The 13,772-nt window shown below is 38.4% G+C and overlaps 1 protein-coding gene across 4 annotated transcripts in view; it reads left to right on the plus strand.

The window, feature by feature from the left end:
- Positions 1-13,772, plus strand: part of VTI1A (vesicle transport through interaction with t-SNAREs 1A) — a 345,054-nt gene that overhangs the window by 196,114 nt on the left and 135,168 nt on the right. For 3 of the 4 annotated variants that reach the window (XM_072971918.1, XM_072971917.1, XM_006200200.4), the window contains exons 6-7: positions 2,721-2,791; positions 3,467-3,528. In XM_072971918.1, coding sequence (XP_072828019.1) covers positions 2,721-2,791; positions 3,467-3,528 — 133 coding nt within the window. Of the gene's footprint in view, positions 1-2,720; positions 2,792-3,466; positions 3,540-13,772 lie in introns of all 4 variants that reach the window. The other variant, XM_015235944.3, reaches the window with a different exon arrangement.

Here is a 13,772-nt window from a genome sequence, read left to right on the forward strand (position 1 = left end):
TGCCAGTATCTCTGCCAGTACTTTGGGGTTAGTACTGTGGATGCTGAGATATGGAATACCCAGGAGGCAAGGAGACTGAGGGAGTGACTTACAGCTCCTGAAAAGGCCTGAGCTCTTGTTCCATTGATTCCTTCGGTAGCAGACGATAGATCTTTTCAGAAGAGTTTTCCCCCTAGTGAACCTGGTGGAAATGTGAATCTGTTACCTGCTTTCCAATGTTGCCTTCTCTGGTGCCACCCATGATATGATAGGCTTTGAGAGTAGGACGAGACCACAAATATTTCATATATTCCATTTTTCACTGTATTTTCTCATTGCTTTATTCCTGCCATGAATGCTTACTGGAAATATTATGCTAGTGACATGACATAAGGGTGATAACCTATTTCCTACTTGTTTGAGACTATATATATATATATACACACACACATACACACACACACCAGTCTTGATAGGAGAAAGTTTTATATAAATAGTATTTTGCTGTACTAAATACAGTATTGATGGTGTTCATAGATATTTTCAAGTTAAAAGTGAATTAAAATTGCTATATTATGTTGATTAAAAGAATTCAGTGTAATGGTAATACCTAAGTAGTATGACAAAATTGAATATTGTAGTAGTTATGCAAAAAAAGAAAAAATGCAACTCTAGCTGTTTCCTGCTTCTCCATTATCAGTGTCATCTTCCGCTTTCACGATGCCTCCACTGGGAACCACATATCTTATCCAATTTGACCTTAAGGATAAATTGTATGGAGTTAATAATAAAAAGCTAATGTCAATCTGAGTGGAGATACTCTGCTAGAACGGTAGTATCCATCCTGAGAAGAATTTTCCGTAAGCCTAGGTGTCAAAAAATATAATTTATGTTATTGTACTTAAGCAATTCTTATTATTTGGATTTGCTGTCATGAAAGGAATTTACGGTCCTTTTTCTGATCTGCCATGAAATACAAACCCTCATGTAGCATTTGTCCTTTAACTGCTAAATCGTCACTATTTGTACAGAAGTTCATGAGTGGAAGGGCTTGATCTTGTTTACTGGCCATGTCCCCAGCATCTCAACCTGGCACGGAGTAGGGACTTGATGATTATTCACTGGGTGCATTCTTACATACTATACAATTACATGCATTTGCATGCTACTCGATAGCTTTCAAAACACTTCTAGTTAAGTTGTCTCATTTGACTATAACAACAATTTTGTGGGAAAGATAGGACAGATTTTTTTTTCCTGTGAATAGAATTGCAGTTCAAGTGGATTATGAAGGACCTCGGAGGGCATCAAGGTCATAATAGTCTATTGGTTTTTTATATTGATCATGATCATTCAAAAAATGTTTATTATCATTATAGGCCAGTCACTGTACTAAACATTTTAACTAGATGATCTCATTTAGCCTTTACAGCAGCCCCATAATTAGAACTATTCTTATCCCCATTTTAGAGAAGGAGGCACAACAAAGTGAGGTAATTTATGCAAGACCTCAGAGCTAGCAAGTGCCAGTACTGGATTAAGGCTCAGGCAGCGTGAGTTCACAGCCAAAGCTCTCCATATGGCCTAATCCCTGCTCTACCGTTTTTAGGATGCCTTCTAAAAAGTTTGTCAGTGTGCATACATGAGCCAAATAACTGCCATAGTGATGTTCTTGTGACAGATGCTTGTTGAATATTCCTATCAGCTTATAAGTCAGAGTTGATTGTTGTTACAGGTTATGGGTTTAGAGACAATACAAGAGAAAAAAAGAAAAGAAATGTAGAATAAGGTAGTCCGACGAGTTGCCAGGATTACGAAAGAGTCATACTGCTATTACAGAGTAAGTCACCTCCCAGGTGATGGAGAATGAGTCCGGAAAAAAAAATTGCTCAGAGCTGCTGAGGATTTGTCAGGACATCGCTGCACTCTTGTAAAAGGGTCTACAGTCAGAGGAGAGCCAGGCAGCGCCAACCAAATGTGATAATCACTACAGAGAAAAACCTCATTGGAGCTCAGCCTTGCGGCTTTTTAATGAATGTTCTAAGCTGCTTGTACCAGTATAAGTGTTTGGAAGTTCTGGCTTCAACTTGAGCTCTCCTCAACTACTTGTTAAGGAGAGCACCTCCCTGACTCAAATATCCACAGCAGCTGAGAGCTCACTCAGTGAGCCCTTGCTCCGAGAGAAGAGAAGCTTCAAGATAGTTCCACTAACAATAGGTCGTGGCAGTTGCGAGCATGAGGACTGTTTACATGGGGCAAATACCTTAAAATCAAAATTGTTCTAAGTAGAGTTTCACTTATATATGGAAAACAGCACAGTAATGAAGTGGGGAAGGCAGAGTAGAAACGTCAACATTATTCATAACCTGTAAAAACCAAAGGCTAAATTCCATGATGATAAAGTGATAGGCCATTGGACTTGGGCTCTCCATCTTGGCAGATAATATGCTGAGGTGGCCTTGGGCAATTCATACATCATCTCTAAATCATGTTGGTCATGTCCTGTAGTCTGAATTATAAATCACCTCTAATCCTACCTAAGATAAAGAGATAAATGTATCAAATACTTTAAAAATATTCTTCCCCAAGTACCTGAATTGGAATACATGTCTGGTGTAAAATGTATGCTTATTTAACATTAATTCTGAGCCCATTGTCATTTTGGTACTTCTGAAAGTTTGGTTGTTTTTTTTTTTTACTTGCACCCTCTTCTTTCCTTACTTAAGTTTTCTTGTCCCTAGAGCAAATTGGCCAGGAGATGTTGGAAAACCTCAGTCATGACAGAGAAAAGATACAGAGAGCACGTGAAAGAGTAAGTAGAAGTGGTACAATCTTTTCACAAATTGAGTAAATGATGAGACAACAAAAAAGGTCTTGGCCACATGTATGGATAGTAATAATAATATGGATGTAAGCATATATAAAAATGGCTGGGGTGGAGGAGGGATGTAGAGTCTGGGGAGAGGGGAACAAAAAGCGTGTGGGATGGAGAAAGAATAAGCTCTCTATATCTCCATCCTGGAATACCCCCAGGTCGATGTTTTATTTAGTGCTATAGCTAAGAAGAAGATCATTGAGGGAGATTTTGGAGTATGTCCGGTCTTTCAGAGTGAAAGCTGAAAAATATTGGCCTCATCCTCCCTCGATATATCTTGCTTCCATTTCTATCTGTAAGACTGTGCCCGTTCATAACATTGCCAGATATATGTTAAACTTTGTCAGCCTGTGAGACATTTACTTTTATACCCAGTTCAAGTATCCAGCTTAAAGCTCCTGGGATTCTCTCTTAGGTGTAATTTTCTAAACCTAAAAACTTCCACCGATTGTGTAGGTGTCAAAAAAAATGCATTTTAGGGTATTTAAATATTTTTATGAGTTGGATTTTCCATTATGGAAGAAAATGATTATTTGCCAGAGCACTTGAAAAGTAATCCAATTGCGTGAAGCTTCATTTGGTTTTGTTTTAATGCTGCTTTTCTCCTCCTAGCTTCGGGAAACAGATGCTAACTTGGGGAAAAGCTCCAGGGTTCTGACAGGGATGTTAAGAAGGTAAGAACCAGGTAGGGACCTATCTTCCTCTCTTCCACTTTGCTTTTTTTAAGTATGTTTTTCATCTTGTTGCAAGCGGACATTTTCCAGGCATGCAAGCTTCTGCTCTTAGTACTCTGTGTCAAGACCCTTTTGAAATGACAGAGCACTGATATTAACTCTTGTTTGGACAGGGACGCACACTGAGTAACTTAGATTAGAGAGAAGGTTTGAGCTACGGGGGTTACCTCAAGCATTGGAAAAAATTAGGGTTAGACAGGAAGAATTTTTTCATAGCCTGAGGAAGGCCCCATGCAGGAGCTGGTTGGTTTTATTTTCTGTTTCGATGGCCTCCTTCCTATAGAGGGAATGCTGGTGTCCGGTGTCAGGAGCACACTTGGTGTTGACTTTGCCCTCTTTTGCCTTGTTTCCATTTCCTTTTTAAGAGACTCTGGGGAAACATTTAGATTTTATGTATACTTAAAGATGATTTTTTTTAATTTAAAGAATACCTGAATGATCTGAATTCACATGTGCGAGCAAATGAGTGTTAATGTTTTATATGTGTAACTTACCTTTGATCGACAGAATATATTTGGGGGAATATGTGAAAGTAAATGAACAAGTGTGGGTAACATTCCGCGCTCTGTATATTTGGAGGGGAGTGAGAAATGCTTTCATTGTTCTGGAAATTGGAGTCATTTTGGACTTAGGTATATTCAGTGTGAAATTATGTTGCATTCAGGATCTAACAAATAAGAGTATCATCTAACACAACCTTCAGTTGGGAACTGAGGCTAGAAATGTGAGTGAGGAATGCTGAGATCACCCTAGATTGTCTTCCTTGGCATTTTAAAGATGAGAACCTTCTTTATCATTGATGCTACAGGACAGCTATTGGAAAATAAGCAAAGTCTTCTCTGATCCTGTATCCTTATATAATAACTTGCTAAAAGAGTGTTTGTTATGTTTGCTTAAGAACCAGTCAAATGTATAGTGGCTTAGTCTTCTACAGGCCATTGTGGCCAGTGTGATTTCTCTATGAGGCTAATCAGTTGCAAGTCTGAGTTCCTGGGACACTTTCCACCCATGTCAACATAACTTCACGTGCCCCTCCTTCTCCTGCGTCCACAGTCCCAATTCAAAATCATAAACCATCAAATTCTCGGATTAAGGGTAATATGTAAACGACCTAGAAAAACTCCAAATCCACAGAGAAGTGACGATTGAAAGGAATGCTTCAGTGCCTATAAACAATAAAAAAAGAAAAAAAAAAAAGGAGAAAATCCTCTATTGCTTCCCTGGGAGGGCCCCTGCAATGTGAGCTGTAACAAATATTCTACATATGTCTCCATTTTGTCAAGTCTTATTAAAGAGCCCTCCTGCTTTATGTCAATTGAGCTGTCCAGAAATCATTCATCATTTTTAGTGTAAAAAAAAATCATGTGGTTATTTAAATAATATCATATTAATGTTAAAGTTCAGCTGTCATTTAATGGTACGGCTTAATCAGATGTAGCATTTAGGAAAAATAGTTTATCCGAGCTCTATATGGCTTTCAGGTTGGCAGATTCAAATAAGGATTTATGGGTTTCTAAACCAATGTATTTCTGTTTACATTTCTGCTTGATGTACCTCACCCTTTTGTTCAGGACACTGCAGACAGTTATTTCAACAAATAAAGCAGCATCTCCTCATATTGTGTTTGAATAAATTTGCAAGTCATTTAGAGAGGGTGAAGCACAAACGACTTCTGTAACCTTTGACTGGGCTTTCTTCAGAAAAATCATACTAACAGGGTTGTTTCAGAAGTCTACAGAAGGAAATTACTCTGCTGAAATCGACTTGGGGTTCTCTTTGTAGGCAAACTCAGTCCACCACTGACTCATCTCCTTTTGGGCTCTGTCTAGAATGTGAACAGAAATAAAAAAAATCCCCAGATGAACATCGCCTTGGTATATTTGAGCCAAGAAAAGTCTTAAGTCCACCTGTGCATATTGGTGACTGTGTTTTTCACTAAGCACAACTGGGATCTTGGTATCAGCCAAGGTAGCCAGGTACTTTTAATCAATACTGTAACCTAACTGAGTCTTTGGGAACCAAACGCAGATGGTGGTTTTGGTTGAGTTTCTAATTGCTATCCCATATGATATACAATTTATTTTGGACTGGGGAAAAGGCAAAAATATTTTACCAACTTCTTCACTTCATTATTTTTTTTTATTATTCCCTGGAAAAACAGTCTCTCGAGAAGCGGAACCAGGTTTATGTTTCTAGTAGGAAGTCTTCTATTTACTGCTCTGATTTTGCTTCCTCTGTTAACATCCCTCCCATTCGCTTCCAGCGCTGGTGCGGTTTCATTGCAGAAACAGAAGTCACATTCTCTTACACAACTGCACAGCTACACCGTGTGTCAGCAGGTGCTTCTGGTTTAAGAGAAGTTATAATATTGAATGGTGTGCTTCTCTTTCTAAATGTATAAATGTGTAAAAGAAATGACTGTCCTCTTGGTGCAGGGTGCCTGTTTACCGACCTGTACCATAAGCTTATTTATTTTCATATGATAAATTCTTTATGACTGAGGCTATTCTACAATAGACCAAAGAAATTATTTCACTTAAAAGAAAGATAGCTGATTATTTTTAATTTTTTAAACTTTGGTTGTTTTTAAATTTTTCAAATGAACAGAAGTGGCATATCACAGCCCCTCATTTGAGTCATTTTGGTTAACAGTCCATTGTGAAGACAGGTGGAACCAGTGTTCCGTCAGCACCAAAGGCTGTACGGAAAGAAACCCACCTGGTTTTCTGTGAGAGTGACCAGAGGCAGATGGGGAAATAAAAATGAGTACATGGCAGCCACTACCATTTGTGCTTTTTAATTTTTTATTAATTTCCAATGAGGTTAAAAAATTTATTTCCTTCCTTCCATATTTCCTTCCTCCTTTCTTTTCTTTCTTTTTCTCTTTATGCACTTCCTCAGTAAATATTTCATGCCTCTATACAAGGACTTGGGGCTCCTCAGGTGAACCCAGTTTGGCCCTTGCCTTCAGCGTACTTAAGTCTGGTAGAGAATACATGCATATAAAGTGCTGTAGGAATTCATAAAATTGCTTAATTCTCCAGGAAGTGATTGAATATTCTGCAACTCCAATGAATCCTCACTGGTCATTAAATAGGGTGCCAGGAAAACAAAAAACCAATAACCAATAGAAAATATGACATAAATAGCTACACAACCAATATGTTTGCAAAAAATGGAGAAATAGAAGATGACTTATGGAATCATGAGTTTTGAATGGAACTGAAGTATGCGGAAAATATTGAGACAGATCTAGTGAGATTAGCAACTGATTCAACCTAAATAAGTGAATAAAGTGTTCTTCGTGTAACCATATTGTAACACCAAAGGGAAGAAACCAAAAGGGAAAATGATCTGTTCAAAATTATGTTAGTAAAACTTGACATCAGAATGCAACTAGAGCTGATTTCCTGGAGAGTAATTTTTCTTCTGTCTTGACATAAGATGAAGAGCTATCTGGGGACAAACTGTTCATTTCCTGACTCTGTAGACAGAGTTTTAAATAAAATGGTATTCAGGTAATAATGAAAATGGTCATGAAACAAATAACCATTCATGCAGTGGTGGGGGCCAAAAAAAATGGATTTTTCGTTGGCTCCCACAAAATTTGACTATTATAATTGGTTGTCTAAATGTTGCTCTCCATATATTTGCATGTATGTGCATGTCTGCGTGTGTATTTCTTCCTATACTTTGGCTGGGAGGTCTTATTAGATCAAACAGTGCAGGCAGTCAGTGAAAATGAAAATAGAAGTGTTTAAGATTTCCAGTCAGAAAACACAGGACATCGTGATTCTATTTCTTTTTACCTCTAAAGAGTGAAGAATTTATCTATCGGTCCTTGTATCTTTGTTTCAAAAAGTATCTAAAGGATTCTTTAGACAGAGTTATAATTTGAGATCTCCATTGAGGTACATTTGGAGAACATGTTACAAATTTATGTTGGCTCATAGACTGCATGTATATGCTGGCAAAAGACTTATGAAAAGAAATAGTATACGTAATTGGTGGGGGAAGAAGTAATTAGGTTTGTTTGTTTGTTTATTTTAATGGAGGTACTGGGAGTTGAACCCAGAACCTCCTGTATGCCAAGCATGCGCTCTACCACTGAGCTATACTCTCTCCCTCCATAATATTTTTTCAAGAACATCTTTTTCTATACGATTATCTTAATATCAAATAATTTCCTCTCTACTACTCATATTTGTCCCCAGTATTTACACACACTCTCACACACACACACACACTCTACACAACATCAGAATGTTTCCTTAAAAAGGTGAATTCTGTTTACCCTTCCAGCATGTATGTAGTAACTTTCTTAAGTATATAGCTATTGAGAGGTGTTTTGTAACTGATCTATAATATAAACAAAGCAGATGGGATTAAATGCAGTTGACACAGCTACCACTATTTATACATTACCATTTTTTAATTGTGATATAATTGACTTATAATATTATATTAGTTTCAGGTGTACTACATAGTAAGCCAGTGTTTTTATGCATTACAAAATGATTACCACAAATATAGTTTCCATCTGTCACCATTCAAAATTATTGCAATATTATTGACTACATTCTCCATGCTGTATATTATATCCACGTGACTTCTTTATTTTATAACTGGAATCACTTAATCCCCTTACAGTTTAATACATGTATTTCTGTTAAAGCTACTTCTGAGTCCGTCTGGGGAAAAATTGCCACCTCTCATTGTTATCACATTTTCCATTTTAAATATGGTCTTGTTGCTTTGGTAGAATGACAGGTAGAAACATCTGGAAAACTTAAGTGTACTGTCAGGACGATTCCTAAGGGCAAATATATCAGAAATATCAATGCAATTTCCATAAGCAATAGAAATATAATTTTTTATTAAACAGCTTTATTCTTAAAGAAGTATGCTGTGACTGAATGTTTTTAAAATCTTCTTTAAAAATTCATTCTCTCTGCCCCACACCATTTTGCCCAGAAAACATTTTGTTATATTTAATTGTTCTTATTGTAATATCTGAAAATTCAACAGTTGAGAGTTTTCAAGACTTGTGAGAAAAATGTCCTTGAGAATTTACTCTCAATGTTTATGCACAGAAAAGTACCTTACATTTATATTTTCATTTTTCTCTGTGTTTTGCTCTTCTCTCTTTATGTCATTTCCCTTTCTTGGCCTATTTTTACTAGCAATGAACATGGGCCCTGACCTGAAATTAGTTCAGCAAAACCTTAACCTCTAAGATATTCTTCAGCTTTTAATCAATTGCTTATTCTTTTAGAACAAAATGATTCAATTTGCTGCAGAGTCTTTAGAATTAACAGATTTAGGATCTAAGCTTAGAATAAATAGCACTACAAAGAGAAGAATTTTTTTTAAATCTTGATCGTTTTTGTGTGGACAAATTTATTACCATATACTTGACTTACTTCTTTCGTCCTCTGACCCCTTCACGGCTGACATGGGTGATGTTTTTACCAAACTAAAGAACAGCTTTGGATTTCTTTATATTTGTTTTTCTTTAGTAGCATTCTTGTAGCTTTAAACATAGAATTTTGGTCCTGTTTTAGACATTTAGCATCTAAAGTTATCTATCAGTGGTAACTCTACCAGCTGCCTTAAGTGTATGTCTGACCCTAACCATGCTTACACACATGATCAGATCGAATCCTTAAGAACCCTGTGAAGGAAGCCGCCTGTCCCCATTTCACAGGTGAAAATAATGATGCTCGGTGAAGTAAACTAGCCAAGGTCACATATATAGAAATGTGCAGAATTAGGGTATGAACTTAGCTCTCTCTCTTTTGAATGCACAACACAAAAGATTCTCAGAGCCAGTTTTCACTAACTACGAATGAAATGAGAAGAATAAAAGCAAACTGGTGAGGTTTTATTATGCAAATGTTTACTGTTATCTGCTATCTGTGTTATGACTCATTTCTTCTGTAAAATAATCGTGATAGTGAACAATTTCCTTAAAAATAGTCGCTTGTTATAGCAAATGGAAAAAGAAATCCTCAGACGGACCAAACATTGGCAACCATTTGTCAGTCTTCCCACCTTCTCCGCTTCCCCTCACATTTGACTGGTCTGCAAAATTCTGAATTTTAAGAGCCATTATTCTTCACCATACTGTGTCTTTTAATAACAAAAACACTGCTACTTACACGCTCACTGATGCTTCTTAGGTAGCAGTCACTGTTCTAGGCACCTGCTATACATTATCTTGTTTCATCTTCATGACAACTCTGTAAGGCAGGTATCATTACTCCTATTTTAAGAAATAAGGAACGGTTGTTAAATATTATCCAGCTCTACATAAGCGATCTGCCTCCAGAGCGTGTTTTTCCTGCTGTGCTGGACTCTTACCCTTCTTCTGTGGAGAACTGGTTGCCTCAGAGAGTCAGGAAACCATTCTGGATGGGCAGGTGATTATTCTTGCAAACAATGAACAAGTCCTCCATATCCTACTATTTAGGATGGACTGGAGGCTCTGGGTCTGGTCTGTGTAGGCGTGGAAGCTGCTGTGTACCAGTGGAGTCCCAAGTGAGTGTGTTTTTAAGGAGTCCTTTAGAATTGTTTTATTTTTGAGCACAGGTTGTGTGGCATTAATTGCAACCAATAACGATGTGCAGGGTGAGTCTAGAATCTCCCTTACTTCCAGTGTTGACAAGTATCATTGTTAAGAAATTTCATTTTTGTGTAGAATTTTGTATCACCTGGAGCCTTATCCTTATTGGAGAAAACTATCCCAGTTTCGTTTAATTATTTACAATGAAATTTCTGTGTATTCATCGAGAGGCATGCGCTTTAGTGAGTAAGAGGTAGGCTTTGGAGTCACACTGGCTCTGCTACTTTCTAGCTGTTCACTTTTGGCAAGAATCTCACTCTCTATACCTCAGTTTCCCTGTCTGTAATATGGGGATGACGGTAGTCACTAACTCATAAATTCTTATGAGGGTTAAATGAGTCAATACATGTAAAGGACACACAACATTTACTGAAATGTTGAAATGTTAGTTATTAGCATCATCATTGCTTAAAAAAAAAAGCCTGGGAGCAAAGGCTAAAATCAAAATGTTAATTAATAGTGTCTGGGGTTGATGAATCTTATTTAATTTCATTTTATTGTTTTTTCCTTTATATCTTGTTTTTTTCTTTATTGTCAGTTTACAATGTTGTGACAATTTCTGGTGTACAGCATAATTGTTCAGTCATACATATATATATTCGTTTCCATATTCTTTTTCATTAGAGGTTAGAGGTTGATGAATTCTACATGAATGTTTTAAAATTTTCTTTTGTTCACTCCCAGATTCCCCTAGTAATTTTTATCAAATTAAAAATTAATAATAATATTAAAAATAACCCCCCAGCATCCTTTCCTTATGTCCCTGTCCTGGTGCCACCACTCTCCCTCCCTACTCTGTGACCCCAACTTGGCAACGCACCTTGAACTACCCGAGTACTGCTCAGAGCAGAGACATCCTTCAAGCTCAGTTCTTCCCAAATGAGAGTCCTGCCTTCTCGCTGGACAGTTTAGGGAGGGGAGCCTGCTCATCTGTCTCTGCCTCTTCTTCCCCTTTTATGCCTTCTAAATATTATTGGCCAATTTATCTTTCAAAGTGCAAAACAAGTACTGTTTCTTTCTGGCTTAGAAATCTCCCATGGCTCCTCATTGCCTGCTGACCCATGTCCTCCTTAGTCTAATCTCCAAGGTCTTCCAGTGAACATTCTAACCTTGCTGGGGGCTACACCCTCTGGACAGACCCTGTGTCCCTGCTAAGAGGAACTACTTCCCATCTCCCAAGCCCACCTTAACTCTTCACTAATTCTATACCTTTGCTTTTTCTGGTGCTTCTCCCTGGAATATTCTCCTTTTCTCATATATATTAGTCAGGAATCTTCTGGATGCAAGTGACAGAAACCCAGATCAAACTGGCCATACACAAAAAAAGGAAATAATTGTCACACATAACTAAATGGTTCAAGTGCAGAAGCGACTTCAAACACAATAGAATCTAAGAGTGAATCAGGAATCAAACAGTGTCATCAGGACTAGGTCTTGCTCTTTCTGTCTCTCATCTCAGCTCTCCTGTGTGTGGTTGTGTCTTTCATCAGGGTTTCTTCTTGTGGAGACAAAGCTGTTGCCAGCCCTCCCAGTGACACCTAATGAATAGAGCCATTTTTTTCCCCAGTAGTTCCAACAAAAGTCGTGGTGCGGAGTCTTATTGCTTCTGGGTGGCTCTGGTTATGTAAAAATCCCATTAATCTAGGATCCGATATTTTAGACCTAGAAACCTTGTGCAGGCGATGGACACGTGAACTGAGAATAGTTCCCTCAGTAAAATCCAGGACTTTTACTAGAAAGGGGAATAAATCCTGGGTAGGGGGAAGGAAAAAAGGATGTCACCTTCAGAATGTTCCCGGTGAACTTTTATCTGTACTGGGGATCTCAGGTAAAATACCACTGTCTTCGTCAAGGCTTCGTCCGTCTCCCAGCCAGGGACGAGCTGTTTTTGCTCCGATCCTTCAGGGTAGTTTGTGCTTCTCATGAGGCACTGACGTCTTCTGCTTTGCGTTGTGTACGTTGTGGTCAATTATTAATGACCATGTCTTAATTTTCTTCTAGACCTTTCTTAACCCCTGTCTCATCCCACAAGGGAATTTATATAGTTCCCCACAATTTTGTGCAACCATCTGAAATAAATAGGGAAGGATATCCGGGTAAGAGAGAAATTAAACAAAGCCAGGCATCACTTTACTACCCCCAAAACACGGCCTTTAGACAAATGATTGTACCAGTATCCAGACAGGTGGGAGAATGTCTCACCTGCAAGCAAAGCAGGAGACACAGTCAGAGGGTCCATGGTGTTGGATAAAATGAAAATAGCCTTTAGTTGAAGTCAAGCTTAGGTTTTCTTGTCACTGAGACAGACCTTGATAGAATGGTTACTGGGAAGTGGTGACGGATCTCATGGGGACATGAGGGACAGGGGAATGAGGAGCTTCCATGTGACCTGTTCCCTTCTGGGTCCTCAGGTCTGGATGGTAAGCTGCTGGCGGTCAGGAGCCTGGTGACATTTAGCTGGGAGCCATGCTCCCTGGTCGTGGGCCTGATCATTCATTAATGGTCTTTGGAAGAACGGCTGAGAAGGGTTTCAAAGTTGCTGTCTAGGTTCTCCTGGATGTAAATTAGTGGAAACCCTGCAGGTTTTTATCTGTTGTACTCTGTCTACAAGGTAAACATGTTCTTTCAAAGGTAAAATAAGTAACTTCACAGTAACAGAATATTTTTGTCCATTATTTAATCACAGTAGAAAAGCATCTTATATTTTCTTTGGTTGCAAGCCACAGTTTGACCTAATTCTCAGATTGCCTTTCTTTTATGATTTTTCCTTTTTTCCCCAGGAAACATGCCATTCTTTAATGCAATGTAGACTATGCAGGGCACACGTCACCTTCACCATCAATGCTTTCTTTGAATGCAGCCTTGAGCTGTTAACTAGAAGCAGGGAACCCTAGGCCTTCCTTATAAACAAGTAATGGAGCCCTCGGCCCCCTTGTAAATGGCTATTTATTAACGTATACCATCACCAAACAGCATTTTACAATTCCAGGCCCCCACACCATTACACCACTGTCTGCTCCATTGTAAGTTGAGGGAGGCCTTTGGCCATCTGTTTCAATAAATGCCAGAGGCAGTGAACAGTATCTGAACTTTATAAAGCGAGTGTCCGGGCTTCTCGCTTCTCAAATCTCCCCCTTCCTCTTCTGCTGCCCCTGCTGCCGCCACCACCACTGCCACCACCACCATATTTTTTTTGTTTGAACGCTCACATTGTAAATTAGCGTATTCACACATCAATTTAAAAAGGCTCGCTGTGTTATAAGATGGGACAAAGCGAGCTCAGTAACAGCTCATGCACAGTGCAGGTGGTCGAGCTAGCTGCTCCCCAGATCAAAAGTCAAACAACTGTGAATCTTCTTTTGAAAGTGCAGTTAGGGAGACAAGGCGAGGCTTATCTGCACAAACAAGAACGAGTTATAGATATACATCACAAATGCAGGAGGACAAAAAGGGGTTTCATAATCTTGCAGGATAAGAAAACCTTCTAATGCTGACAATTCTGAGGGCATCTCTGGAATATGTAACTCATTTTCTTTTTCTTTCTTTTCTTTTCTTTTCT

The sequence above is a fragment of the Vicugna pacos genome, chromosome 11, assembly GCF_048564905.1.
Source record: "Vicugna pacos chromosome 11, VicPac4, whole genome shotgun sequence".
NCBI classification, from domain to species: Eukaryota; Metazoa; Chordata; class Mammalia; order Artiodactyla; family Camelidae; genus Vicugna; species Vicugna pacos.